At 34.3% G+C, this 26,093-nt stretch overlaps 1 protein-coding gene across 3 annotated transcripts in view; it reads left to right on the top strand.

Moving 5' to 3' along the window:
• The window catches only part of WDR17 (WD repeat domain 17), a gene marked incomplete at both ends in the record, with an annotated part of 62,078 nt that overhangs the window by 10,551 nt on the left and 25,434 nt on the right, over positions 1-26,093 (top strand). For 2 of the 3 annotated variants that reach the window (XM_084231537.1, XM_084231536.1), the window contains 10 exons: positions 3,437-3,620; positions 7,182-7,412; positions 10,726-10,977; positions 12,869-12,991; positions 14,734-14,918; positions 16,065-16,233; positions 18,891-18,982; positions 21,081-21,163; positions 22,782-22,868; positions 25,775-25,939. In XM_084231537.1, coding sequence (XP_084087663.1) covers positions 3,437-3,620; positions 7,182-7,412; positions 10,726-10,977; positions 12,869-12,991; positions 14,734-14,918; positions 16,065-16,233; positions 18,891-18,982; positions 21,081-21,163; positions 22,782-22,868; positions 25,775-25,939 — 1,571 coding nt within the window. The remainder of the gene's footprint in view (positions 1-3,436; positions 3,621-7,181; positions 7,413-10,725; positions 10,978-12,868; positions 12,992-14,733; positions 14,919-16,064; positions 16,234-18,890; positions 18,983-21,080; positions 21,164-22,781; positions 22,869-25,774; positions 25,940-26,093) is intronic. The other variant, XM_084231538.1, reaches the window with a different exon arrangement.

The following is a 26,093-nucleotide window of genomic DNA, read 5'->3' as shown; positions in this document are numbered from 1 at the left end:
GGCATTCGGAATATCTCTATTTAGAGGTGCCATAAGCATCTTAAATCCAGATGCAGTCTTTCTCCTTAAGCCTGGAGTGAGTATTTCAGTGTCAGCAGCTCCTTTCAATCAAACCTCAGACGTGACAGTAATAATCTTTGACTCCCTCTTCTACTCACACCTTAGGCCCTGGGTAACCAGAGTGATTCTAGTGCCTTGTATTGGTTGCTATTTTCTTTATATCCTACTGAACCATTGTAATAGTCTAACATTCTCATTACCTCTGTATGACTGTTTCAATTCTCTTTCAGGGTAATCAGTCATCTATAATGCAAATCTAAAATTTTACATATCTAATTACTCCCTCACTCACTAATATTAACATCCCAACTTAATAATATGGCGTTATTTTGATTATCTTCCTGCCTCTATCCTTCTTACCTTTTCCTCCAGATGTATGCAGATAATTGCACTTTCCAATCTTGCTTTGCTTACACTACTTCCTCAGTTAACCTACAGTTTCCTGTCTGGAGAATATAGTCTCATCTTTCAAGTATCAGCTTAAGTGTATGCATTCTTTTTCATATTCTGTTTTTTTCCGCTTTCTTATTAGTGAAGATTTTACCTCATGAGTATGGACAGCCACCCTCCATGCTATTATTTACCAGAATGAATCTTCCTCATTTTTGAATTCTCAAATTGTTTTGTGTTCTCTGCACTTTGTAGACATTCGTTAAATGTTTCCTGAATTTAATTTTTAATCTTGAAGGACCAATTCATTTTGGTTGAGGGTGAAAAAGTGTCACTTTGTTTTGGAGCAAAAAAATTGCTTTAATTACTAATAATGCTGTAGCTTGTTGAAAATCTAGGAAAATAATAACATTCATCTGTAAACCAATGAAATTTCTACAATATAAAGCAAAATTTATATAGTCCATTTCTCAAGATTGTGGAAATACCAGCAGTCAAATTTCAATTTCAGTGTAGCTCACATTTCTTTGATTTCTAACCCTCCCACCCCCCATAAAACCTGTAGCAACCCTTCTAAATGCCTGCTATCTGCTCCCTGTCTACATGTACTCCCAAATTTCTCCTTTTCAGTTTCTTCCCACAGAATTTCTCCCTTAGTCTTAAGGCTCAGTCTTTCTGCCTTTTCTTTCTTCCCAAAGAAGAAACTCTCAGGCAAGGCAATTCTTCCTCTAAGGAGTGATATAAAGGCAGAATTTAATTTTCTTCATGTTTACATGTATGTATGTTTATGATAACACTTTATGACTTGAATACTTGGGAAAATTAATAAATTTAGTAATACAAAAAATGATGGAAGTTTGTGTCACATTTAAGATTGGAACAAATGAAAAATCACTATTTTAGCATTTAATACATACAAACTCGGGTGACAGTTCATTACAGAGTCCACTGGAATACCTTGTTTCAGAGTATAAAAATAGGAGATTCCATTGTGAAATGATGACGTTAACATTAATTAAATTTATACTAATGAGTTTTGTTTAAAATGTGGTCATCCAAAGTAAAGAGCTTTGAAAATTATGCTACATAAATAGAAAAGATAATTATATTCAGAGGAAATCCTTACTAAATTACACCTAGTGTCAGCATACAATGGTCTGCCACTCTTTGTTAATGACACTGATGTATTATCAGATTTTCCTGAACTATTAAATGATATTCGTGTCATTAGAATTTTTCTTTAACTATTGATTTGTAATACATTAATATGTTAACTGTTTTAAAAGTGAAGTGACTGTACTGTTCAATGAAATAGTACAGCCTCATAACACTGTGTCATAAATATTATAGTAATATATAAATAAATCATTCCATACAAATAGTATTCTATATTGTACTTAGGTACTACATGGATAATTTGTACAGTAAAGTCAGTGAAGATCTTTGATGTACATAAAACTTTTTTCATACACTTATTTTACTTGTGAATTCTTCTATTGAATTTCTAACTTATGTAGTTATTTTCATATCAGATACATTCGGCACCTACATAGATAACTTAAATCATTGAATAATTTAAAATTTACAGACCCATTTTTTTCTTGAATGTACAGAAAAAACATTTATATCTTTAAACAATTAAATTATTATATAAAATATATAAAATTTTATATAAAATTATATAAAATTATAAATTATATAGATTGCCATTGAATACACACACCAACAAATCATCCCTAACCCACCACCATCGTCCATCATGCTTCCTTCCAGCTGCAGTGCCAGTCAGATTAAAACTTCATTTCTATGGGTTATCTTTAATAATATTTTAATCCAAAATTGTTCAGACATCTGAAATTCAAGATGTAAGAGATAAAGAAGTTGTAAAAGAGGAAGCCTTAGGAAATAATCATTAGTCAAAATTTTACCACAGTATTCATGATACCAAAATTCGAAGTTGCTTAAATTCTAAACAATAGTGTAATTAGTCTTGTTTTCAGTAATATTAACTAAATTTCCTCTATTGGCTAAGCATTATTAAGCACTAGGAATGCAACTTCCACCCCATTGCAACAAACCAGGTAAATTCTTCTCATGGAACTTGTATTCTTAGTAAGGACAGTGGGTAAGGAGAAGCCATAAAATAAATAAGTCAAAACCTAAGTAATGTTTCAGGAAACAACATGTTTCTACAAAGGATTAAAAACAGGCAATAAGATAGTAATGATATAGATTTGTCTGGTGTGAATTTAGTTATCATGGTAAGAAAACCTCTTTATTGCTGAAACATGAACAGGAGAATGAATATGATTTCAAAACTGTTCAGTAATGCTGAAAGATTCATTATGTGTTAAAGATAAAAACCAGGTACAACAAAATGACATATATGGTACAACCCCAAAAAGCTAAAGATGGCACATTAATGGCACATTTGCAAAGGAAATAGGAAAATTAGGCCATTCCTTTCTCCCACTTACATATAAGAACACAGACTGAAACCCCATCCAAAAAACAAAATAGAACAGGTTTGATGATGTCATCCTTTAGAAACTTTGGACATCTTAATAATGTGATAATGGGCATTTTATGTAATGTAAATTTCAGAATTCAAATTTAAGTGAAAAATTACAGAAAAATACTTCTAAAGCCAAGGCTTTTTTCCCCCCTCTCACAAATAGATCTAGCTACAGAAAATTTAAAAAAAAAAAAACCCTGAGAATTACTAGGAATATTTAAATTGTGTATTTTTAAAATTTGTATTTAAAGTGGATGTGTTTAATTGCAATTTATCTAATTTTCTTGAAACTGGATTTTTTTTCACTTGATTGAATACACTTGGGATAGACCACAGCTTGAAATGTGATCATATCTTGTTATTAGGTGTACTGATTTTCATGTTTGTATACATTTAAAAATGTGATTATTAATGGACAGTGTATTGTCTAAAAAAAAAGCGTTAAAATGTTTCATTTATATTTTTTTTTAGTTGGATCACCGTTATAATGAATTCAAACTTCATGCAATTATGTCTGAACATAAAAAAACAATCACAGCTATCTCTTGGTGTCCACATAACCCTGATCTGTTTGCGAGTGGCAGTACCGATAATTTAGTGATCATTTGGAATGTTGCAGAACAAAAAGTCATTGCTAAACTCAACAACACAAAAGGTATATTTATGACTGGGATTTATTTTATTGAATGAAATATTTCTATCTTGATATGTATTATTAATATGATTAGCTCAGGTTATAAGCTCAAGTTAGAAAAATATATTTTTCAAACTAGTAGTCTATGAAACACTCTCGCATCATAATGCATTATTTTGTGTGTACATGTATACAAAACTGAAAATTTCATGAAATAATTATACTTAACATACTGATCAATGAAAAATGTAGTCAATACAAAATAATTTCATTAATATGTAAATATAAAAACATTTTTCAAAATGGACATAAATGAAAAATAGGTAAGATATTCTTTTATTTATTTTAAATATTTTATTTTATATAATTCTTACATCTTTTTTCATCTTTGCACAATGTATACATTTTCATTTTGTTTATATTTCCCATACAATTGCACCCCCCCCCTTATTTTGACTCTAGTCCTTCCTTTCACCATTCCACCTCCCACCCAGTGTGTCTCTGGTTTATAGTTGCTTGTTGATTTTGATTTTTACTTTGTATTGATTAGTCTTTTTCCTGGTCTCTTATTTAGGTTTTCTAAATTCTTGCTATGAGTGAAACCATCCGGTATTTTTCTTTTTTCTTTCTGGCTTATTTCGCTGAGCATGATCCCTTCCAGCGCCATCCATGTTGCTGCAAATTGCATGTGTTTATCTTTTTTGATTGCTGAGTAATATTCCATGATGTATATGTACCACATCTTCTTAATCCAGTCATCTATTTTTGGGCATTTGGGTTGTTTCCATAGCTTAGCTATGATCCAGTCATCTATTTTTGGGCATTTGGATTGTTTCTATAGCTTAGCTATTGTAAATAGTGCTGCTATAAACATAGGGGTGCAGATGCCCTTTGGAATTACTATTTCTGTGTCATTTTGGTAAATACCTAGGAGTGGAATTGGGTAAGATATTCTTAATGAGACAAAATGTCTTGCCTGTTCATTCTTCTCTTCCTTTATGAAACATATAAGGACAATATTATGTATAAGTTGAGCTGGTTTCTTTCCTTTATCTTCCATTTGGCCAGCTAGAGAGTCCTAGTTCACACAATAGGTCTTAGTGAATTTGAATAATACCATTACACTCTTTCTACCTAGCATCATACCCTGTAATGATGAAGTTAAGCAATCATTTTTCTGTATTAAATGTTAAAACAGTTTGGAAGCTGCTTCTTCCAAAATATAAGTATTATTGTATTATCATCTAGTTTATCTGCTGATTTTTCATCAAATACCATATGCACTGCTTTCATGGAGGAAGAGGTTTTTTTTTATTACATATGCACCATAGTTAATAACAGATACACAATTAAAAACAGTCAAAAAATATGTAAAATGAGTAAATCATTGTGGTAATAGTTTCTATAAATTTTACGTATTTTTCTCTTTTGTGAAAAATGCTCAAAGACATCAGTAAGTTCCTCATGCTATTTTTTTTTACTCATGCTATTTTTAAACATTTTAGTTTAATGATTAAAAGTTTAGGTATTTATTTGCAAAAACCTTATGATTGCTTTGGGTCATATAAACCCTTTTGAAATATGAGACTCTTTTTTTAGTCTTAAAATAGAAGTTTGCATTAAATCAGCTTTTTTAACTCCATATTTGAACTTCCACATTCTGTCATTGAACTTGAATCAGCCTCTGTATTTTTCACTTCATTGTTCTTTTTTTCTTAATTATTCATTTAAAGGAAAGTGAGTATTAGTTTATTTAAATGTAAAATGTTAAATTTGTCATCAACTTAAAAAATATTACACTTAACCTTTCAGGAAGGAAAAACCCTTAGCAATGGATACTGTTACTACTTACCTTTCTTAGAATATTGTTGGAAATAGGAAATAAGTTGCTATTTATAAGCTCTTTGAAATCCTTGTATATAATCAACCACTGTAAAAGTGTCTTCTGTTAGATGACGTTGTTTCTGATCACTTCTGTTTCCTTGCTGCCTTTTTCAAAATCTGCATTTACAGCATTGCTGTGACTTTCTTCAGGCAGCCATTTTGAGCAGTACCAAGTATCTTATTCCTTACTGGGGACATTCTTTTTCTGTTAATGGATCCTAACACTGCATCAGCTTTTCTATTGGTCTTATTTATGTATTTGCTCATTTACTAAATAAATACATATATGAATTCCCATTTTATATCAGGCTCTGAACTAGGTGCTTATACTGTTAACACAAACTGGACTTATTTCAATGAATAACTTTCAACTCTCTGTCCTTATCATTTTCTCATCCTGAGAAACATTGCTCATCCTGTCTTTTTTTTTTTTTTAAAGATTTACTTATTTATACATACAAGAACTGGGGTATAGGCCAGAGGTGCGGTGTGTGTGTGTGTGTGTGTGTGTGTGTCTGAGAGGATTCACCAGAGACAGAGTGGGGAGCAGAACAGGCAGACTGACTGAAATACACTGCTGAGGGGAGCAGCAGGCGAGACAGGAGAGGTCTGCTGCACCATGTGGGTTGCTCCCTAGCCAGCTGGGGATCGAACTCCAGCTGCAGTGGCTGTGGATAGCATCACAGTGCTGCGAATAACCCCTTGTGCCACCAAGGAGTCCCTTCATCCCATCTATTTAAACTTCCAATAAAATTAAATCCATTTCTTCCCAAGACAATAGTCCATTGGTTCTCAAACCCTTATACATTTCAAAATCGTTTAAAGGAGCTTATTAAAATAGATTCCTGGGACCTAACACCACAGGCTCTGATGTGCATATTCAGTTTGATGATTCTGGTTCTGTTAATTATTTTATCTGTGTTGTGAAATTCATAATCTCTTGAGTCATAAATTTATCATAGCACTTATGTGTAATTTAGTTAAGCACAATTATAGTGGAAATGTTGATATTAACGTTTATACTTTGTCTTTAATTTAAAAGGGATTTTCAACACATTATTATATTTAATTTCTTAACTAACATGAAATAGGTTGCCAACTATGTTTAGTTATATGTATTTTATTGATGAGGAAACAGGTTTAAAGAGGCCAAGTGATTCATTTAGTTAATCTGAGGGAAATCTAAGATTTGGATTTAAATTCCTGATGTGATTTAGATTATAACATTAATCTTAGTGTTACCAAATCCTTATAGTAGCATTTAATTGTTCACGCACTTAATCCTTATCTCCCTAATTTGTATTTAAGATCCACTAGCTTGTATATCTAAAATTCCTGGAGCAGCTCTCATACACAATACACAGTAACAATTTATTGCTATAATTTATTGTGATAATATATATATAGGACAGAACTCTGTACATTTCTTTCACTGTATGAAAACATGGTCATATTAGTAGTTTCAAACCTAAACAGGTATAGTCTTCCTTTCATCATAGAAGTACCTAAATAAGTCCCCGGTAATCTTTGGGGTTGCTTTATAAATCCAGTTCCCAAGTAAGAAGGTACTGTGTTCTTTTTATTAATAACATGGTCCATGTGTTTTAATTTACTTTAGAAATGTAGAATGCACATAAGATTTACTGGTGCAATTTTATAACACATCTTAATTATAGATCTCTATCTAATTTATTGCAGAGATGCCTGCCTCTCTTAGCTGGTGTTGGAATGCAGATGATGCTGTAGCATTTATCTCACACAGAGGCCCACTGTTCATTTGGACTCTATCAGGACCAGAGAATGGAGTGACTGTACACAAAGAAGCTCATAGCTTCTTGTCTGATATCTGTATATTCAGATGGCATACCCAGAAAAAGGGAAAAGTTGTATTTGGCCATATTGATGGAAGTCTATCAATTTTTCAACCAGGTAAGAAATTAGTCAGATCTCTTACATTTCATTTTCCTTAGCATATATGTAGTTTCTTCTTTAGGCAACATGAAAGTAACTAAATTTTAAAGATTTTTTAAAATTTATTTGTGCGTGCAAGAACTGGGGTATAGGCCAGAGATGTGTGTGTGTGGTGAGGCAGGGGGCACTGAGAGGATTCACCAGAAACAGAATGAGCAGCAGAACAGGCAGATCCACTGAAATACACTCGTGAGGGGAGCAGCAGAGGAGACAGAAGAGGTCTGCTGTGCCATGAGGATATCTCCCTGGCTGGGGATCGAACTCATGCTGCAGTGGCTGCCGATAGCTTGATAGCACTGAGACTCAATCCCTTGAGCCACTAGGGAGGACTCCTGAAGGTAACAAAATTTTAACTTTAAGATAATTCTGCAAATATTATCTAGCTTTATGCTGATTCCAAATAATCATTTATAGCAAATTTTATCTGTAAGAGATTGTAGTACATTCAATTCAGCATGTAGATTTTACCCTGAGTAGCACAGGGATTACTTTCTGCTTCTTTTTGTTTTGTTGTCTCAAACTCCTTTGCCAAATCTGTTCAGTCGTCTGAGCACATTCTATTTTATAGTTGGTCAACAAGGCTCACAGTTAAGCGACATCGTTCACGGATTTCCTGTTTTGACCTGGTGACTATCACTTCTCCCTCCTCTACTCTTCATCTGGCTGTGTTCCTTAGTGCCAGGAGGGAGATTCAGAAGCGATAAAGATGATTCCTTCTCTTGCCTCTTTGCTCTGTGATATGTGACCAGATCTCATTCGGCACATTTCCCACTTCTTCCCTGGCTGTTCCACACCAGAGATTTCACAAGGATTGTGACTTATTTTTTGAGGCATCTGTATGCTGCCTGAGCTCAGAGGAGGGTCATGAGGAGCGTATTTTCATTGTGATTAGCATTTCATTCTGTATACTTTTCGTATTTTGTAATGTGTCATTGTGACCATCTTATTTTTTATTGACTAGTGCTTTTCTTGCCTTATTTTTCTTGTTAGGCATTTTTGAAGGCTTTTAATATGCAAGACATTGAGACATTGTATTATACATCTAAGATAGAAAACATTGAGACTTTGTATGCTTATTCTGGCTTAGAAAGAATAGGGAAAAATAAAGTCTCCTTTGTTTTACTCTAGCCTAGGTTTCCATCAGGGTAGAAAGTATATTTCCATGGTCTGAGCTGTGTGACGCCTCCCAGAAGAGGCCTTTGTTTTCCAGTAGCGCAAATCTTCTAGTTGTTAAAACGAAGTAATTTTTGCATCTGTACCCACATTATCAAATGTTATTTTTCTGGTTCATCCACAAACTGGCTGACTTAGAACAACATAAACTTATTGTCTCACAATTGTAGAGGTCAGAAGTACAAAGTGAAAGTGTTGGCAAAGCCCTTGGAAGGCTCTGGGGAAGCTCCAGTAGCAGGCCTCTACTTAATTTCTGGTAATTTCTTGGCTTATGGAATCACACTTCCAGTTTTCACAGTGTATTCTCTGTGTGTGTACATGCATATGTCTGTGTCCAAATTTCCTTTTTCATATGGACACCGTCATATTGAATCAGGTCCATCCTAATGACCTTGTTCAGCCGTACCTACCCTCTTTCCAAAACGGCCATATTCACAGACACCTAGGGTTAGAACTTCAACCCTCTTTGCGGGGTGCACAATTCAACTGATAACAACCCAACATGAGCTTCTTGACTTCATTTGTTCCACATGATTTTTAGCAATTCATATGCACAAAACACTGTTTAAAGTGTAATCCTGCTATGTGTTGTCCTTTGCACTCACATGAGCTAGTCGGGCCTGAAGGAAACATTACTTTTTAATTCTAACATTACATTCTGAATTTTTTTTTTTTTTTTTATATAGAGGCATGTTTTTCTTTCTTTCTTTCTTTATTTGTTTGTTTTTTGTTTATACATGCACTGGGTACAGTCAGAAGTGCGGGAGGGTGAGAGAATTCACCAGAGCCAGAGCAGGGAGCAGAGCAGGCAGAAGGACCGAAGTACACTGCTGAGGGGAGCAGCGGGCGGCAGGAGAGGTCTGCGCACCATGTGGGACCCTCCTCCGGTGGTCGGGGAGCAGCCGGGGATCGAACCGGCGCCTCAGAGGCCGCGGGCAGCTTCGCAACCCAGCGCTCAACCGCTGCGCCACCGGGGAGGCCCCTGAATTTTTTTTTTGAGTTTGAAACTTTGAGACTGTTTACCTTTGATGGTGATGTTGCATTTTTTAGTTTTTCTGAGGAGTGATCACTCTTACCCACTTATTGGCCTTACAAATAGGAAACATTGTTTTCTGACACCATAGATGACTCAGGGTTTAGACCCACATCTCTTGAATGTATATTACCATGCCCACCACCCAACACCCATAGTCTAGACCACTTTGTTGTCTACCTCCCCTCACTCCCACTAGTAGCCTCAGTTTTACAGATTTTTTATTTATTTTTTTTTATAAATTTTATTGTTATATTCCCCATATTTTTACAGATTTTTTTAAACTGTGCTTAATATATTAATGCATGTGCACTGAGTAGGAAATAGGAGGACTTGGTAGGTCCTAGTAAGTGATGAAATGAGGAATTGGACCAGCCAGTTTGTTCCAAAGTCTATGCTTTTAATCACATAATCATCCTTTTGTGTTTTTTTAAAAGATTTATTTATTTATGCATACAAGAACTGGGGTACAGGCCAGAGGTGGGGGGAGGTGAGAGGATTCACCAGAGACGGAGTGGGGAACAGAACAGGCAGACTGACTGAAACATATTGCTGAGGGGAGCAGCGGACAAGTCAGGAGAGGTCTGCTGAGCCATGTGAGTTTGCTCCCTGGCTGGCTGAGTATCAAACTCATGCTGCAGAGGTTGCAGATAGCTTCATAGTTTGTGTCTTAACCCCTTGCACCACCAGGGAGGCCCCATAATTGTCCTTTGAGGAGCAATTCTATATCCTATGCTGTTGTAACTTAATAAAACTTGTAGCTGTTGACAAGATAATGTGTCTTAGTTATCTGTTTCTATTTCTTGTCACTTTTGAGTAAAAAGTGAGCAAAACATTCAGGGTACTAGAGATTACCAGAGCAAATCAGTTCAGTCTGACTTTAATTATTAGAACAAACTAATTCACCCACAGTCACATGTAAATTGTGACTTCTGCATAGAAATGCTAGATTGTTTTCCCAACACTTTCAGAGGTCATTGGTATACAAAGAAAAAATCTACGATTGCAGTATTTGGTCCCTTTTTGAAAATCTTGTTTAAAATAATTTTCTTTATATTTTAATAGGTAATAAAAGTCAGAAACATGTTCTGAGACCTGAATCTCTTGAAGGGACAGATGAAGAGGATCCAATTACAGCCTTGGAATGGGACCCACTATCTACTGATTATCTTCTCGTGGCTAATTTGCATTATGGAATTCGTCTAATAGATTCTGAATCACTGTATTGCATAACAACTTTTAATTTCCCCAGTGCAGCAGCTTCTGTACAGTGCTTAGCCTGGGTTCACAGTGCTCCTGGGATGTTTGTAACTGGAGGTAAATTACCCTATTCCTTAAAATTTTTCATGTGTGCATATTCTTTAGTTGAGTCAGAATTTTATACTCTTTTACAGGTTGATTTTGTGTAAAATATATTACTATTGCAGGTAGTATTATTTATTATAGTAAATACTAAGCTTGCATTTATTTATACTGTGATTTATTAACATAATTAATGAAATTGAGGCCCAGTTTCTTGGTAATAAATTAGAATATATTATATTGTACACATGTGTGATACATGTTTGCATTTGTGTGTGTACAAAAAACAAAGACAATTCAATTTCAGGCATGGCGGGATGACAGTGACAGTACTGACCAGAAAAGTAGTTTACCAGAGTGGGAGTTCTGTTAGCTTCGTTGATCATTTTGACAGTCAGGGACCACATATGCTTACAGAGACCCAAGCATTTTCAACCTCGGTTGGAAATGAAAGTGGAATTTCTCACCATGAATTGAAAGAATACTCCTTCATGGTTTCATAATCACAAGAGAATTAGTAAAGCTGAGGCGTAACTGGGAATGAGAAGATGGGGAATTTAAAATAGTAATTGGGATTTAAATTACTGTAATTTACCATTTACTTAAGTTCAGGAAGAGAGGCCACAGAGGAGACAGAGTATTTCAGCTACTGTTTAAATACTTCCCATATTTATTTAGTGTAAAATAAAAGAAAGAATTTATATGCTCACAACATTTTTAAAGAAAGTCTTTACTTCTTTAAGCACTTACATTAAATGTGAAGTAGGTGGATTCTTTTTGTGTATTTTAATTCTCTTTAATGCCATCGGATATAATTAGTGATGGAGGTGGGAATATTTCTGTATGTTATTATTATTGAGATATAATGCACATACCATAAAATTAAGCATTTTAAAGTATACAATTCAGTGGTTTCTATATTCACAAAGTTGCACAATCACCACTCTAATTCCAGGGCATTTCATCATTCCCCCAATACAGTCTATACCCATTAGCAATCACTTTCTGTTACCATTTCTCCATAGTCACTACTGCTCAATCTGATGATTTACTTTCTCTCTGTAGGTTTGCCTGTTCTGGACTTTTCATTTAAATGGAACCATTCAACATGTGACCTTTATGTCTTGCTTCTGTGACTTAGCATAAAGTTTTTAAGATTCATTCATATAGACTGTGTATCAGTATTTCATTCCTTTTATGGCCGAATAATATTCCATTATATGGATGTGACTGATTTTGTTTATCCATTTATCAATTGATAGACATTTAACTTATTTCTACTTTTTGTTATTATGAATAATGCTACTATGCATATTTCTGGGCAAACATTTGTATGAACATGTTCATATTGCTGGCATATAGGTACATAGAGGTTTATGTGTAGGGGTGCAATTGCTGGATCATGTGGTCATTTCATTTTTAATCATTTGAGTAACTACTAGACTATTTTCCAAAGCATTGTTAAGATAGGATTATTATAAGGAAGGGAACTTTCTAATTGGTGTTCAGTATACTAGGCAGTTGCCAGTGAGCCAGGGAGCTTTTTATAAGCATTTCAAAAAAGGAAGGATTATTTATACTGGGATATAAAGTTTTCTATGACTGACTGTTTCTTAGAGCAGGTGTGCCAGGGGGGTACTTTTTTGTGATCAAGTTGTCATAATGGTCTTTGTGGGAGTAAGCTGTCAAGGCAGGCATTCTCCTCCCAAAAAGGTGCATGGAACAGACAAAAAAAGTCAAACATGCCAAAATTTTTATGTATTACTGTACAATACTGTTGTTTGAAGAATATAAGTAAGTAGTGATAAAATTCTTATAAGTTAAAGTTGTAACATTTATTTGTCTGGGCATTTATGTTTAAAAAAATTCATTAACATAACGAATGCCTTTCTTTTCATCTGACTAGATTCTCAAGTGGGTGTTTTACGTATTTGGAATGTTTCAAGAACAACACCTATTGATAATTTTAAATTAAAGAAAACAGGATTTCACTGCTTGCATGTGCTTAATTCTCCCCCAAGAAAAAAATGTAAGTAAAGAGAGCTAAAATTTAGTATTTTAAATACCACGTTAGCTGCTATGAAATAATGTATCAATATAAATATATCAAATACAATATACTGCCAAAAAACAAAATTAAAAAAAAATCCTTTGACAATATATGTGCTAAAAGAGCCATTAAAACCACATAATATCTAATATTTATAAATTGAAAATATTTAGAACCAAGTTACATTTTTAAATACTATTAAATAAATATTTAGATTAAATAAACTTACCTGAATGAGAGACTTTGTTTTATTTATTTATTTTTATCAAAAGGGACTGACTTTTTTTTTAAAGATTTATTTATTTATGCATACAAGAACTGAGGTACAGGCCAGAGATGCGGGTTGGGGGGTTGAGAGAATTCACCAGAGACAGAGTGGGGAACAGAACAGGCAGACTAACCAAAATACACTGCTCAGGAGAGCAGCAGGCGAGACAGGAGAGGTCGGCCTCGCCATGTGAGTTGCTTCCTGGCGGGCTAGGGATCGAACTTGTGCTGCAGAGGCTGTGCATTGCTTCATAGTGCAGTGCTTAACCCCTTGCGCCATCAGAGAGGCCCCAAGAGACTTTGTGTTTTAAAAATGCCTGTTTACCATCTCTATGGTTTATAATAAAGTTAAAATAACCCAATATTCAAAATGTCAAAGCTAGAACATATATTCTATGTCAGAATATCTGTTGTCCTCGATTAGTAGTTAGGATTAAGGATGTTCTATATCTTGAATATTTTGTGTATTTTTTTCAAATTAGTTTTCATTGCTTCCATATTTAAGAAAAAAAATAAAATTCATTTCAGTTATTAAAAAAGGTCTACATTTTGGGGGAAGGGACTTAGAATTAGACTTTTTTTCTTAAATATGAGAAAAAATTAACTTCCTGTTAAATCAATCATGATTACTCTGTGCAGTTCATAGTATTCTCATTCATGTGTAGACCATAAAAAACAAGGGAAGGAGACTGAAAATCTAATTGTTCATTTCTCCTTACTCACTACTATGTTTATAACATACTAGATAATTGAACGGTACTATTTAAAGTAATGTAAATTATGGTTAGCAAATTTGGGATCTAATTTAGCAATGATAAATAGTGGAAAATTTCTGTATTTGAACCTCTGGCCTTTTCACGAATTTAAGCTTTTCTTGAAAATCTTAATGCTTCAAAATTCTGTGGACTAGAGGATCTAGAAACATTAGGACTAAATAATTATTTTCATTGGATTAGAAATTAGGGGAGAAGAGTTGTAAGAGAAAAAGTTCTAAGAGTTATGAGAGAAAATATTTCAGAAAATACTGCGTGTGTGTATATATGGAGGGTAAGCATAAGCCATTATTTAGACATTTTGAAGGAAAATTCTAATTCAAAAATAATCATACTGTTTTTTAATTTATGGGGTGATAAGAAAACAATGATTCAGAACATGTTGTGATTCTTCACACACTAATTTTTATCCATCTCGTTCCACTGCACTTCTGTACATCTCCTTTCAAAATAACATCTATATATATATTTTGTGTATATGTACATGGGAATACTTTGGCAATGCTGCACAAGTAATTCTCTGGCAAGAACTCCTGTAATCATTGCTTTAATGGTTTACTGATATAAATTCAGAATAAAAGAAATCAAAAGAGCATCTCTATGAACCAGCCCTGTAATGTCATTCCTGTATATGGGACGCTGTTGTCATAAATGTTTACTTGTTCATGTTTTTTCTTTTAGTTTCAATCCAGTCTCCAACTAAAAATCATTATACATCCTCAACAAGTGAAGCAGTCCCACCCCCAACTTTGACACAGAATCAAGCATTTTCTCTTCCTCCTGGCCATGCAGTGTGCTGTTTCTTGGATGGTGGAGTTGGCCTTTATGATATGGGAGCCAAGAAGTGGGATTTTCTTAGGGACTTGGTATGTCTGTATTAATTTTAATTCCCTTCCATACCCCACCATGTCATTGTTTCTGCTGGTTGGGGTAGAAGTTTCATCCCTATTCCCCAATGCTTGGGTGAAGACAAATTGTAAGGCTGTGTAACTTAAGTGTTTAAGTTGAACTCTGATTTCCACATAGGTATATAATAATTAAGTTCCAATTTATAAGTTTCTCTATATACCAGTTTACAGATTTATGGGGTATTTAAGATTCAAGTCACCATGTAACAGGAACCTGGTATTCCAAATTCCACATTATAAGCTTCCTAGAATATTCTGAAACAAGATTCATTAAAAATGGACACCGTGGTAGATTCCTATTATGTTTCCAAAATTGAGAAGTTCTTTTGGAGTTTGTTGTTGGTGTAAAAAAGAATATTTGCATTAAAATCTCTAGTTTCAAATTTATCTTGGTCTCTTATTGTAATACCAGAATGACAGAATAACTATTAATAGTTAATTGCTTTAGTAATTTCTAGCAGTAGCATTTGGTACATGAAAATCAGAATAAAAAATGTTTGCATTGAATTGAGCTTGAAAATGAATGTTGTGGGCCTCCCCTGGTGGTGCAGGTGGTTAAGCACCATGCTGTGAAGCTGTCCACAGCCTCTGCAGTGCCGGTTCTATCCTGGCTGGCCGATCCCTGCTGGCTGGCGAGAGTCCCACATGGCGCGGCGGATCTCTCCTGTCTTGCCCGCTGCTTCCCTCAGCAGTGTATTTCATCAGTCTGCCTCTTCTGTTCCCCACTCTGTCTCTGGTGAATCCTTTCACCCTCTTGCACATCTGGCCTGTACCCTGGCTCTTGTATAAATAAATAAATCTTAAAAAAAAAAAAAGAATGTTGTGAACATGTAGGTATTCAGTTGCTGATCCTGAGGAAATGTGGTTGAATAAAATCTAGTCCTGTATAAAATAAATAGTGGTAACAGTACCAAGAACTTTTAATCATGGTAGTGACTCAAATTTTGTTTTGCGTTTTTTTTTGTTTGTTTGTTTTTGCTTGTCTCTTTATTTTTGCTTTACTTTTAGAAAACTATGGTACATGTGTTGAATTGATCATGTACAATGATTTATTATCAACCTGTATTTTCCTCGGGTTGTGATTTCATTGCTTTGTATTCCTAGGGACACGTGGAAACAATCTTTGACTGCAAATTCAAACCTGACGATCCCAATATTTTAGCAACAGCTTCATTTGATGGCACTATAAAGGTCTGGGATATAAACACATTGACAGCAGTGCACACATCCCCAGGGAATGAAGGAGTTATTTATTCCCTTTCTTGGGCTCCAGGTAAGAAGTGCCTGGAGTTAACATTTGGTATACAATTAAATGACTTTGTAAAATTTTATTTCTATTTGAATTACCTTCTTCCTCTAAATGTCATCTATTTCCAAATGATTGTAGAGGCAAATTTATACCAACATATTTGTTGGTTCCATTTTTATAGAGTTTTAGAATAGACTACCTGTATAGGCGCTTTGATTTCTGGTCCTTCTATATAACATGGTCATATAAAAAAGCCTCAGTAAATTGTGATGAACTTATCTAATTTTGTCTGCACTTGCATAGGTATGCCTTGGAAGGTATATTTTTACATGACAGAAGTTTACCTGAATTTTTTTCATGTGAATCAAATTTATAAATATAAAAGTTTATTTTCTAAAAACTATAATACATATTTTTCATAGAGCTATGTATACATATGAATGATTATATATCAAGGAGCAGTAATTCTATATAAATTCCATTTTTATAATACTGAAGAACCTTTATAATAAGGAATTTTCTTTGATCTGAGAAAGATGTTATACCTTTGCTATGCAAAAAGGAGAGAAGAAATGTTCTATGAAACTTCTGATATTTTTTCCCAAAACATCAATTCCCTATAATGACTATGTTCATACATCAAATGAATTGTTCCCTTAATAGTAAAAATGCTTCTCTTGTTTGTCCTAATAGTAACATATTAATATAAAACACATTATAGCTTTTTATAGCTTATCTTCTCAAAGGCAAAAATTGTTAACCTAGAAGTTATGGGACCTCAAGGATTTTAGATATTTTCAGAATATTTGGGACACTCTTGGAAGTTTATGCATAATTTTTAGCCTAAGTGTTTATGTGCCTGTACTTAGCACAGAATTTCATAATAATCAGATTTTCAGAGCACATAAAGGTTAAGAACTAGTGCTTTGTGTATCCCTTTTATTTTTTTTAAAAGATTTATTTATTTATTTATACAAGCACTGGGTACAGTCAGAAGCGCGGGAGGGTGAGAGGATTCACCTGAGCCAGAGCGGGGAACAGAACAGGCAGACTGACGAAATACACTGCTGAGGGGAGCAGTGGGTGGGGCAGGAGAGGTCTGCACGCCATGTGGGACCCTCACCGGTGACCAGGTACGAACCGGCCCTACAGAGGCTGCTGGCAGCTTCACAGGCCAGTGCTCAACCGCTGCGCCGCCATGAGATGATATAAACAAAGCTTTTACCTACAGCTTTTAAGAACAGTTGTTCTTTTAAGCAGAACATAGTGCCATTGTGGCAACCAAATTAAATGATAAAGAATGTTCCTTCTTTAATTAAGAAGTGAGGTACAGAAGGTCCTAATTAATTCTCTTAACCTGCCCTTCCATTTCTATTTTATTTTTGATGTGATAGCCAACTTTTATTAAGGAGGGCTTGAGTTTGGAGAGGTGAAGTAACTTCTCCAGATCATATACATGGTCAGTAGTGGGCCAGTTAAAATTTGAACAGTTGTCATTTTGACTTTCAAACCTGTGTTCCCTCTATCACAGCAATAAACATCTTCACAGCAGGTCCCCCTGGTTAGGCATCGTAGGACTAGCACCTGCCTGTGCATGAAGTAGCATTTCGCAGCTACCAGCTGACGTTTGTCCTCCTGCTAGATGTATGTAAATCTCAAACCTGAAACTTAAATCGTAGCACAAGAGGCCTAATCTTACATAAAACATGATTTCAGTCATTGAGAATTTGACTCAAACAAGTAAAAATGTTGGAAAATGGATAGTCTTTCATTCTTGCCATGTTTTACTGTTGAGTCATGATTTTTAGGTAAGTATGGCTGCAATTTTAAAAATTCACAAAAATTGGCAAAGATGGGAGTAGGACATAAATAATTGCATGATGTCCTCTGTAAAGTGGGTACCATGGAAAAGGGAAAAAAAAGGCAAGTGATATGGAAACTGCTCCCTATAAACAAGAACCTCACAGGGGAGGAGAATGAAAAAAAATTGAAATATGGTGAAGACTTCTTTTTCAGCTGTTATAATTATGTATTACAGTATAATTCCTCCAAGTTTTTATTCTTTGGTAACAGATGATGCCTGCTCCTTTCTTCTAATGAAGAAAGACTCTTACTTGTCTTTCAAAAAACATTAAGTCCTTGATCATGCACTAATTTAGCAGCAGTTTGATTTCAGATATTTTTATTTTCAAAACTAAAAGCACTGTTTGTATTTTTGATAAAGACTGAATTACTTACACAGTTATTTTCTTAATGATTAAAAAAAATACTGGATGGTCAGACAAATGTGCACACTGATTTGGATATGTCAGTATGTGAATAGTGAAGAATTATCAATAATTTTTATGTTCATGATTGTGATAGTATAGTTAGGAAAATTCAAGAGTCCCTGTCTTTTAAACACCATACTGAAGTATTTATTGATGAAATGACATGTCAGAGATTTGCTCCAAAGAAATCAAGTAAAAACTGTAGCAAAACACAATTGGCCATGGGTTAATAATGGTTAAAACTTATGATACATTTGACTCGTATTGGCATACATTTGATAATTCCATTATAAAAAAAATTAAAGAACTACTTAGTAAATATCAAGTCTTACTTTATTGAAAATAATATATTTTAAAGGAATACATTTGTGACAAACATCAGAGATAATGTCCAACAAATTGTTTCCCAAGGTGACTTAAATTGTATTGCTGGAGCAACTTCCCGAAATGGTGCTTTTATTTGGGATGTTAAAAAAGGCAAAATGGTACAACGATTTAATGAGGTAAGATGTATTTATTACTGCTAGCTGAGTAACATAGTATCTTAAACTGTTCCTTAGTTTTTAGTGCTTTTCTCCATTAATAGCTCGTTAGAAGGTGGCATTATGTTCTCTCAGTTAAAAGAAAATTCAAGAAGACATTCACATGATAAAATGAATTATGAAAAATGTAGCTGAGTCTAATACATAGAATATCACCCAAATATGCATTAGAGATTCAAAGGAATTTTGAATCATCCTCCACAAAATTGTAGAGGTAAACTTATAATAGCGGAAAGAAGACTAAATTCAGAACAAGTTCAAAATCTGTTACTAATTAGCTCTTGACCTCTGCAGAAAAATTTTATTTCTTTGACCTGCTTCTTTGCCTAGAGGATGGTAAAGTTGGATATATAATATCTTCGATTTCCTCCAAGTTCTCAAATCCTGCTAACGTAATAAACCCTAAATCCTCCCCTTATCCTAACTGTCATGTTACAGATTTTACTTTTACTTCTGCTTGGAATTAAATCATCATCCCATATTTCACTATGTCCCATTAACATAGGAGAAATATGTATGACTTCATTATGACGTGTTGGATATGAATAGAGGGAAAATATGAGCAGGATCTAGGACTGTCTCCACTCTCTGTCTTGATATTCCATTCATTTCAAGTGATTACTGTTGAAGTCTGTTAAGTGTATGACTTATTTTGAAAATTGTGTGTTTGAGACTTTGAAACCATTTATATAAAAGATCATTATCCCTGTGAGGATCAGACACCCTTGATTTTCTGGGAAGTACTGAAGTAATACAGCAAATACAGAATAGTGGAGAAACTTTACCAACCATCAGCAAGCAGTTTTTCTCTCAAAGAAGAAACTTTGACAAAGTTACATCTTTTCCTTTCTCTCCATAGCAAAATATTCTCAAGTCAATAGTGTCTCCAACCTGCCCTCTGCCCTCCCCCACTGGAACAATATTTATTCCATAATAAAGAGTGATATAAGAGTAAATGAACCTGAAAAAGAAACTTTAGACCTAGATTCAAAAATTTAGCCACAGGTGTCAAATCAGTTGATTTATTTTACCACATACTGTGACCTAAATATCTGCTGGTTAACCCTAGAACAATCTTGATTCCAGCAACCTCGTAGCCTAGCATGGAGGTCATGTTCATTCATGTCTTCTCACACATTGAATAGCATACTTAACCCGATAGCAAAATTGCTTATAGCTAAGATAAAAGTAAGTGGGAAAAATAGTGCACTTTTCGTGGAAATAAACGAAAAATGACAGAAAGCTTCTACTCTATAAATGGAATGAGTATAGGGTCTACTTCCATGCCTGCCTCTATCTTTATAAACCTACCTACTTTGACTCCCAATAAGTTAAAAACAGCAAACAACAGACACCTGTAATCAAACAGCCTTAAAACTCAGGATAATAAGTCATGATAGACTCCTCTTAATGGCAGCACTATACAAATTTGAAATGTGTTTAATTACCATTTGGAAATAGATTGATTGCAGCCTTTATTAAATTGACACGGTTGATGAATTACATCCCTATATATAATATATTCCTTGTGTTCTTGAAAAGTCTCATTTTACCAGCCATGAGTATATATAGTTATTCTTCCCTAGTGGAAGAATGCAGATAAATATACAGTGGTTTATTATAAGAGTAATCTTAGATCTGTTCTCCTTTGTTTTTATAGATATAGAACTTCGAAATTTATATGAATTTAATGGAGATCAATAATAATTGCTTGCAGTATTTCTTACACTTTATAGTTATTCTAGACTGGTATTTTATAGGAAGAAGCATTAAGCAGAGATTAATTCTAAACATAATTGAATAAGCAGATTCTGACTCTACCTGTGTCCACACACACAAAAAAATACCCAATTTATGCCTTACAGCAATGGTTTGTTTCTTAAATGTGACAGTGCAATATGCCTAAAGTGTATAGTCAGCTTTCTGCTACTGACAAGTGTCCTGTTTGCATCACCTAATTAGACTAAGTTCCTAATAAAAAAAGTAATCCTTAGTAGTAAATAAAGAGAAAAAAGGGGTGAATTATTTCTTATTGATAGGTATTTTGCATTTTTTGAAGCATGGAAAAAATGGAATATTCTGCATTGCCTGGAGTCATAAAGATTCCAAAAGAATAGCAACCTGCAGTGGTGATGGTTTCTGGTAAGTGCTTTGGAATTAAATTACACTGTCTAGAAAAGATACATTTGCTAGTACTAATTATATCCTGTCAGCATATACATTAAAATATTTGATGAGATTTTATTTGTACAACTCTACCAACTACCATAAATTTTATTCATCCCACATATGCATATGCTATATTGCTTTGATATATGTAAGAATGTAGCATTGTTTAAAAATATATAAATCAGTAGTTTCTCTCTGAATACCACCTGAGTTATAACTAAAAGACTCAATTGCTTCAAAGAAACTTACAGTACCTCACAAAGAGTTTAAATAATTCTCATCACATTTTTGAGAGGATGGCATTCATTTTACAAGTGATTCAAGAGATATCAAGTACCCTAGACACTTGTTCACAGGTTTGTAGATACTATTATTTATAAAAGGATAAAAAGCTTTTGCAAGGAGGAATAAGGAAACACGTGTGAGAAATGACTTTTGCGAGAAGTTAACTTTTTTGAACCTGTTTCAAAAATATGTTTTTTCTTAATTCTGCTAGTTCCCAGAGAAAAGATAGATTTTCAAGTAAATACATGAAATGCAAGCATATTACTTTTGGATTGAAAAGTGTTTTTAATCAGTTGATACTTTGTAGGTATGGGTATGGTCATGTTTGGCAAGTGGTACAGACACTCAAGGTTGTTGAGAACATAATAATGTTTGTCTCCTGTTAGTTTTTGCCATATCCAGCCCAATTTTCTCATTTCCTCTCTTCTTAGTGGAAAAGACAGTAGTTATGGAAACCAAAAATCTTTTTACCAGGAAGTTAAAATTTTTAAAAGTAGCAATAGTAATGACTTTTAGCCTTAAAAAGAACCATTTACTAATTGATAGACACCAAAAGATGCAAGATGTACCTTAGTATTTTTTATTACATAATTAAATTTACCATGCCTTTTTAGGACACTGTTTATTTGATAAATACCATGGTCAATGACCAAACATTTGTAGGAATAGGTTAACACCACTTACTGAGCCGTTTTGATGGGCCTCATGAGGTTTAAAGAGGATCCTTTGCAAAGACAATTGAAATCTGGTAATTTATTCATAGCTTTTTTTTCCCTAATGGAATCAATAGCCCTTACATTTTGGTAATAATATAGTAGGTATTAGAGCTTTTATTTTTTTTAGTTAAAGTGTATAGGGTCTTTTTGAGAAGAGGTTTCTGGAGAATATGGTGAATGCCTTGAATCTGATGTGACATGCATATACTATTATAAATATGTTGTTTTTGATATAAATTTTGAACTGCTAAATTTTGAAGCTGAAAATCGAGTGCATGTGAGTTATATCATTGTTTTAAAATACATGATTGAAATGACATTTTCCCTCAATCAAAAAATAATCTAAAGAAATAATTCCTAAATCAAAATGTTACTCTTAAATTGATTTGAAGGAATTGCCATAATTAATATTATGTGAGTAAATATGTTCATAATAGTTGATATTACTTTGCTTCTAAATTTTCCCTGTGCTTTTCAGACAGAGTCTCTATCCTCAAATACTTACATTTGAATTATATAATTCTGGCTTTGTTTCCTTGGATAACATATCTAGATTTTTTCTCTTTTCCTACTTACATAATTGATTTCAGTATTATTCGAACAATTGATGGTAAAATGATACACAAATACAAACATCCAGCTGCGGTTTTTGGTTGTGATTGGAGCCAAAACAACAAGTGAGTATTGTTTTTGGAAATAAGTCATAATTCCATTTTGGAGATTTTAGATAAACATAAAGCTTAATGTTATTCTCCTAGGTAATACTCATCACTCCTTTTAGATAATATTCCCTTGCCTACCCTTGTCATTGCTTATTTATTTCAGCTGTCTGTTCTTATTCCAGAAGGTATTTACTTGATTTAAAAGTATTGATTTCCTGCTTTCAAAACAACTTTCTAATGCTTTAGAAAAAGCATACAGCTAGCTTATGAACAATAGACATAAGCCCAATCTGTGAGTGACTTCTAGCATAGAAATGTGACCTTTTCTTTGAATACTTTTAGGAATCTATGCAATGGTATTGTCCATTCCACCCCCCAACCCCAACTAATGCCAATATCTCAACATGGGTGACATCTCAGGATGCTGAACTTCTGTGGGTGGTTTTGGAAGGTCAATCTTGCTGAAGAGCCTGGTATTTATCATGTAAATATCAGCTAGATTTTAAAATAAAGCCAAGTCAAACTTCCATTAACAATGGTCCTCTAACTCATTGTAATCCCAAGAATCTTAGGTTTGAAACGTCTCCTTGATTGGATATAAATTATTTTTAAAAACTCAAACTTTGCGAAGATACTGTGAAAACAATGTGAGTTAGCTTATACTTTTCTATACTACATGTGGAAATTATACAAATTAAAATATATACAACAAAACATACAGATTAAAACTTTATTATACTTTTGTTCTGAGTCAATCACATATTGTACAAAATGGTGGCTCTATATATTTCTTTCAGTTAATGCAGAATTTACAACACAGTTAGCAGTTATAAGCAAAATGAGCTCATGACCAGCTCATCCCCCAGTATTCACCAGCTTGGTGGCAGATAATGCTAACAACAAAATCTGCTAAAGCCAGAGCCCTTGGCCTCTTCTTTTATGCCATATTTTACACCATCTCTCAATTTCTGTTTCCAGTCCAGTCATCAATTTGTTATGTTCTCCACCTAAATATTCTTTCATTTTTTTCCCACCCACACCTCCTAAACCAATGGCTTTAATTTGTTTTTGGACTTCCGAAAAGACTTTCTAAATCAATTCCAGAATTCATACCCTCTATCACTTCCTGTTTCCCCACTCCACTTCTCTGTGTAGCAGTCAAAATGAATATTTAAAAACAGATGAGAGTTCTGTACTGCTTAAACCCTTCAATGGTTTCCCATTGAACAGGATAAAATGTAGTTTTAGCAAGCCCTATTATAATCTCGTTCCTCTGTATTATTAATCTCATTGCAAGCTTTCTTCCCCTTCTTTGCAGTTAGCTACGTTGGCTTTCATTTCTTGGACTGGTCAGCTCATTTTCACCCCAACGCTTTCATGAATCACCTTATATCTGACCAACAGAACAGTTCCACATTCTTATTTTTGTTAATAAGTATATGGCCAGTTGAAATAAAAATTAGATATCAATGTAAAATGACTAGTTGGGGGCCTCCCTGGTGGCACAGCGGTTGAGCGCTGGGCTGCAAAGCTGCCCGCGGCCTCTGCAGCACTGGTTCGATCCCTGGCTGCTCCCCGGCCACCAGAGGAGGGTCCCACATGGTGCGCAGACCTCTCCTGCCGCCCGCTGCTCCCCTCAGCAGTGTACTTCGGTCCTTCTGCCTGCTCTGCTCCCCGCTCTGGCTCTGGTGAATTCTCTCACCCCCCCCCGTGCTTCTGACTGTACCCAGTGCTTGTATAAATCAATCAATCAATCAATCAATCAATCAATCTTAAAAAAAAAAGTTTAAAAAAAAATAAAATGACTAGTTGGCTAAAAAGTTTTTTAAAACAGTGATATTGGAAGTCCTCTGTACCTATTATGTTTGCAGCCAAGTATACTTAATAAATTTCATTTTTCCTTTAAAATACTATTTTTAAAATGTTCTGATTATTGTATTAATATTCCACTTAACATTTTAGAAGATAAGCGAAAAATCACCATGTACTTATTTTATTCATAAAGTGTTTCTGAATTTATAATTGCTGTCTGTGTATGAATTCTTTGAATGATTATTATTTCATTTCATTTCCCCCTATGTATATACACATGTATACAAAATGTATATATGTAAATATTTGCATTATGCAAAATGTATATTCTCACATATAGTAACTGGCCCACTTCTCAGTGGGCTTTGGGAAGATGTAATCTGCACATTTAGAGACTGGCATGCCATTTTACCAATTGGTTCATTTCTGCATGTGGGCTTAAATAAATATAAGTATTGTGACCCAGGTGACCCATGTGACAAAAATCAGTAATTTGAAGTCTGGGGAACGTTTTGACATTTGACATTTCATTCCAAAGTGTATCGCTTTTCCTTTATACCTTAGGGTGTGAGTACTGTTTATGTGATTGTTTAAATAAATGTTCCTTAGGGAGACTGTCCTGGCAGGTGTGCTTCATATACTCATAATTCTTTTCCAAATGATGTTCCAGTATGACCACCAGGGTACAAATAATTGCTTCACTTATTTCACCCTCTTGAGAAAAATGAACAAAGATCACTAACAGATTACATCCACACATTTATTTTATTTCCAGGGCCTCCTTAGTTACCTCAAACAGTTAAGCATTTACATTTGGGACAGTCATCAAAGAGAACTGGGAAGCCAGGATTATGAATGTCAGATGCTTGTCAGCCACTTCAAGGGGCAGCGTTGGGATTTGTACCCACACCACGAAACAATTTACCAAGTGGTCAGGACATGTAGTAATTAATAAATTTGCTACCAGCCAGTAAGCAGATATTATCAGTCACCATTGGGGGCTTTTCTTAAGACCCAAAAGTTGTAAAATATAAAGTTCTGAGAATATTAAAGAAGTTGTGAGTCTGGACTATTTTTCATATTTTACTGCACTATTGGCAATGTTACAGAGACATGATAGCCACTGGCTGTGAAGACAAAAACGTCCGTGTCTATTATGTGGCCACCAGTTCTGATCAACCGCTGAAAGTTTTCAGTGGGCACACGGCAAAAGTGTTCCATGTCAGATGGTCTCCTCTGAGGGAAGGAATTCTTTGCAGTGGTTCTGATGATGGGTATGTAGTTGTGGACACTGATTTTCCAGTTCTTAAAATTATAAACTAATAATTTTCCAGAAATGTACATATTTATATGATCCAACTTCTATGTGTAAATATATCCTTAACAAGTAGCAGCTAACCAAGGTCCTACTTGCATCAACCAAATGTA

This window comes from Talpa europaea (assembly GCF_964194135.1).
Source record: "Talpa europaea genome assembly, chromosome: 4".
In the NCBI taxonomy this organism is placed as follows: Eukaryota; Metazoa; Chordata; class Mammalia; order Eulipotyphla; family Talpidae; genus Talpa; species Talpa europaea.
The sequence above is the reverse complement of the archived record's forward strand: the minus strand, read 5'-3'. Positions and strand labels throughout refer to the sequence as shown.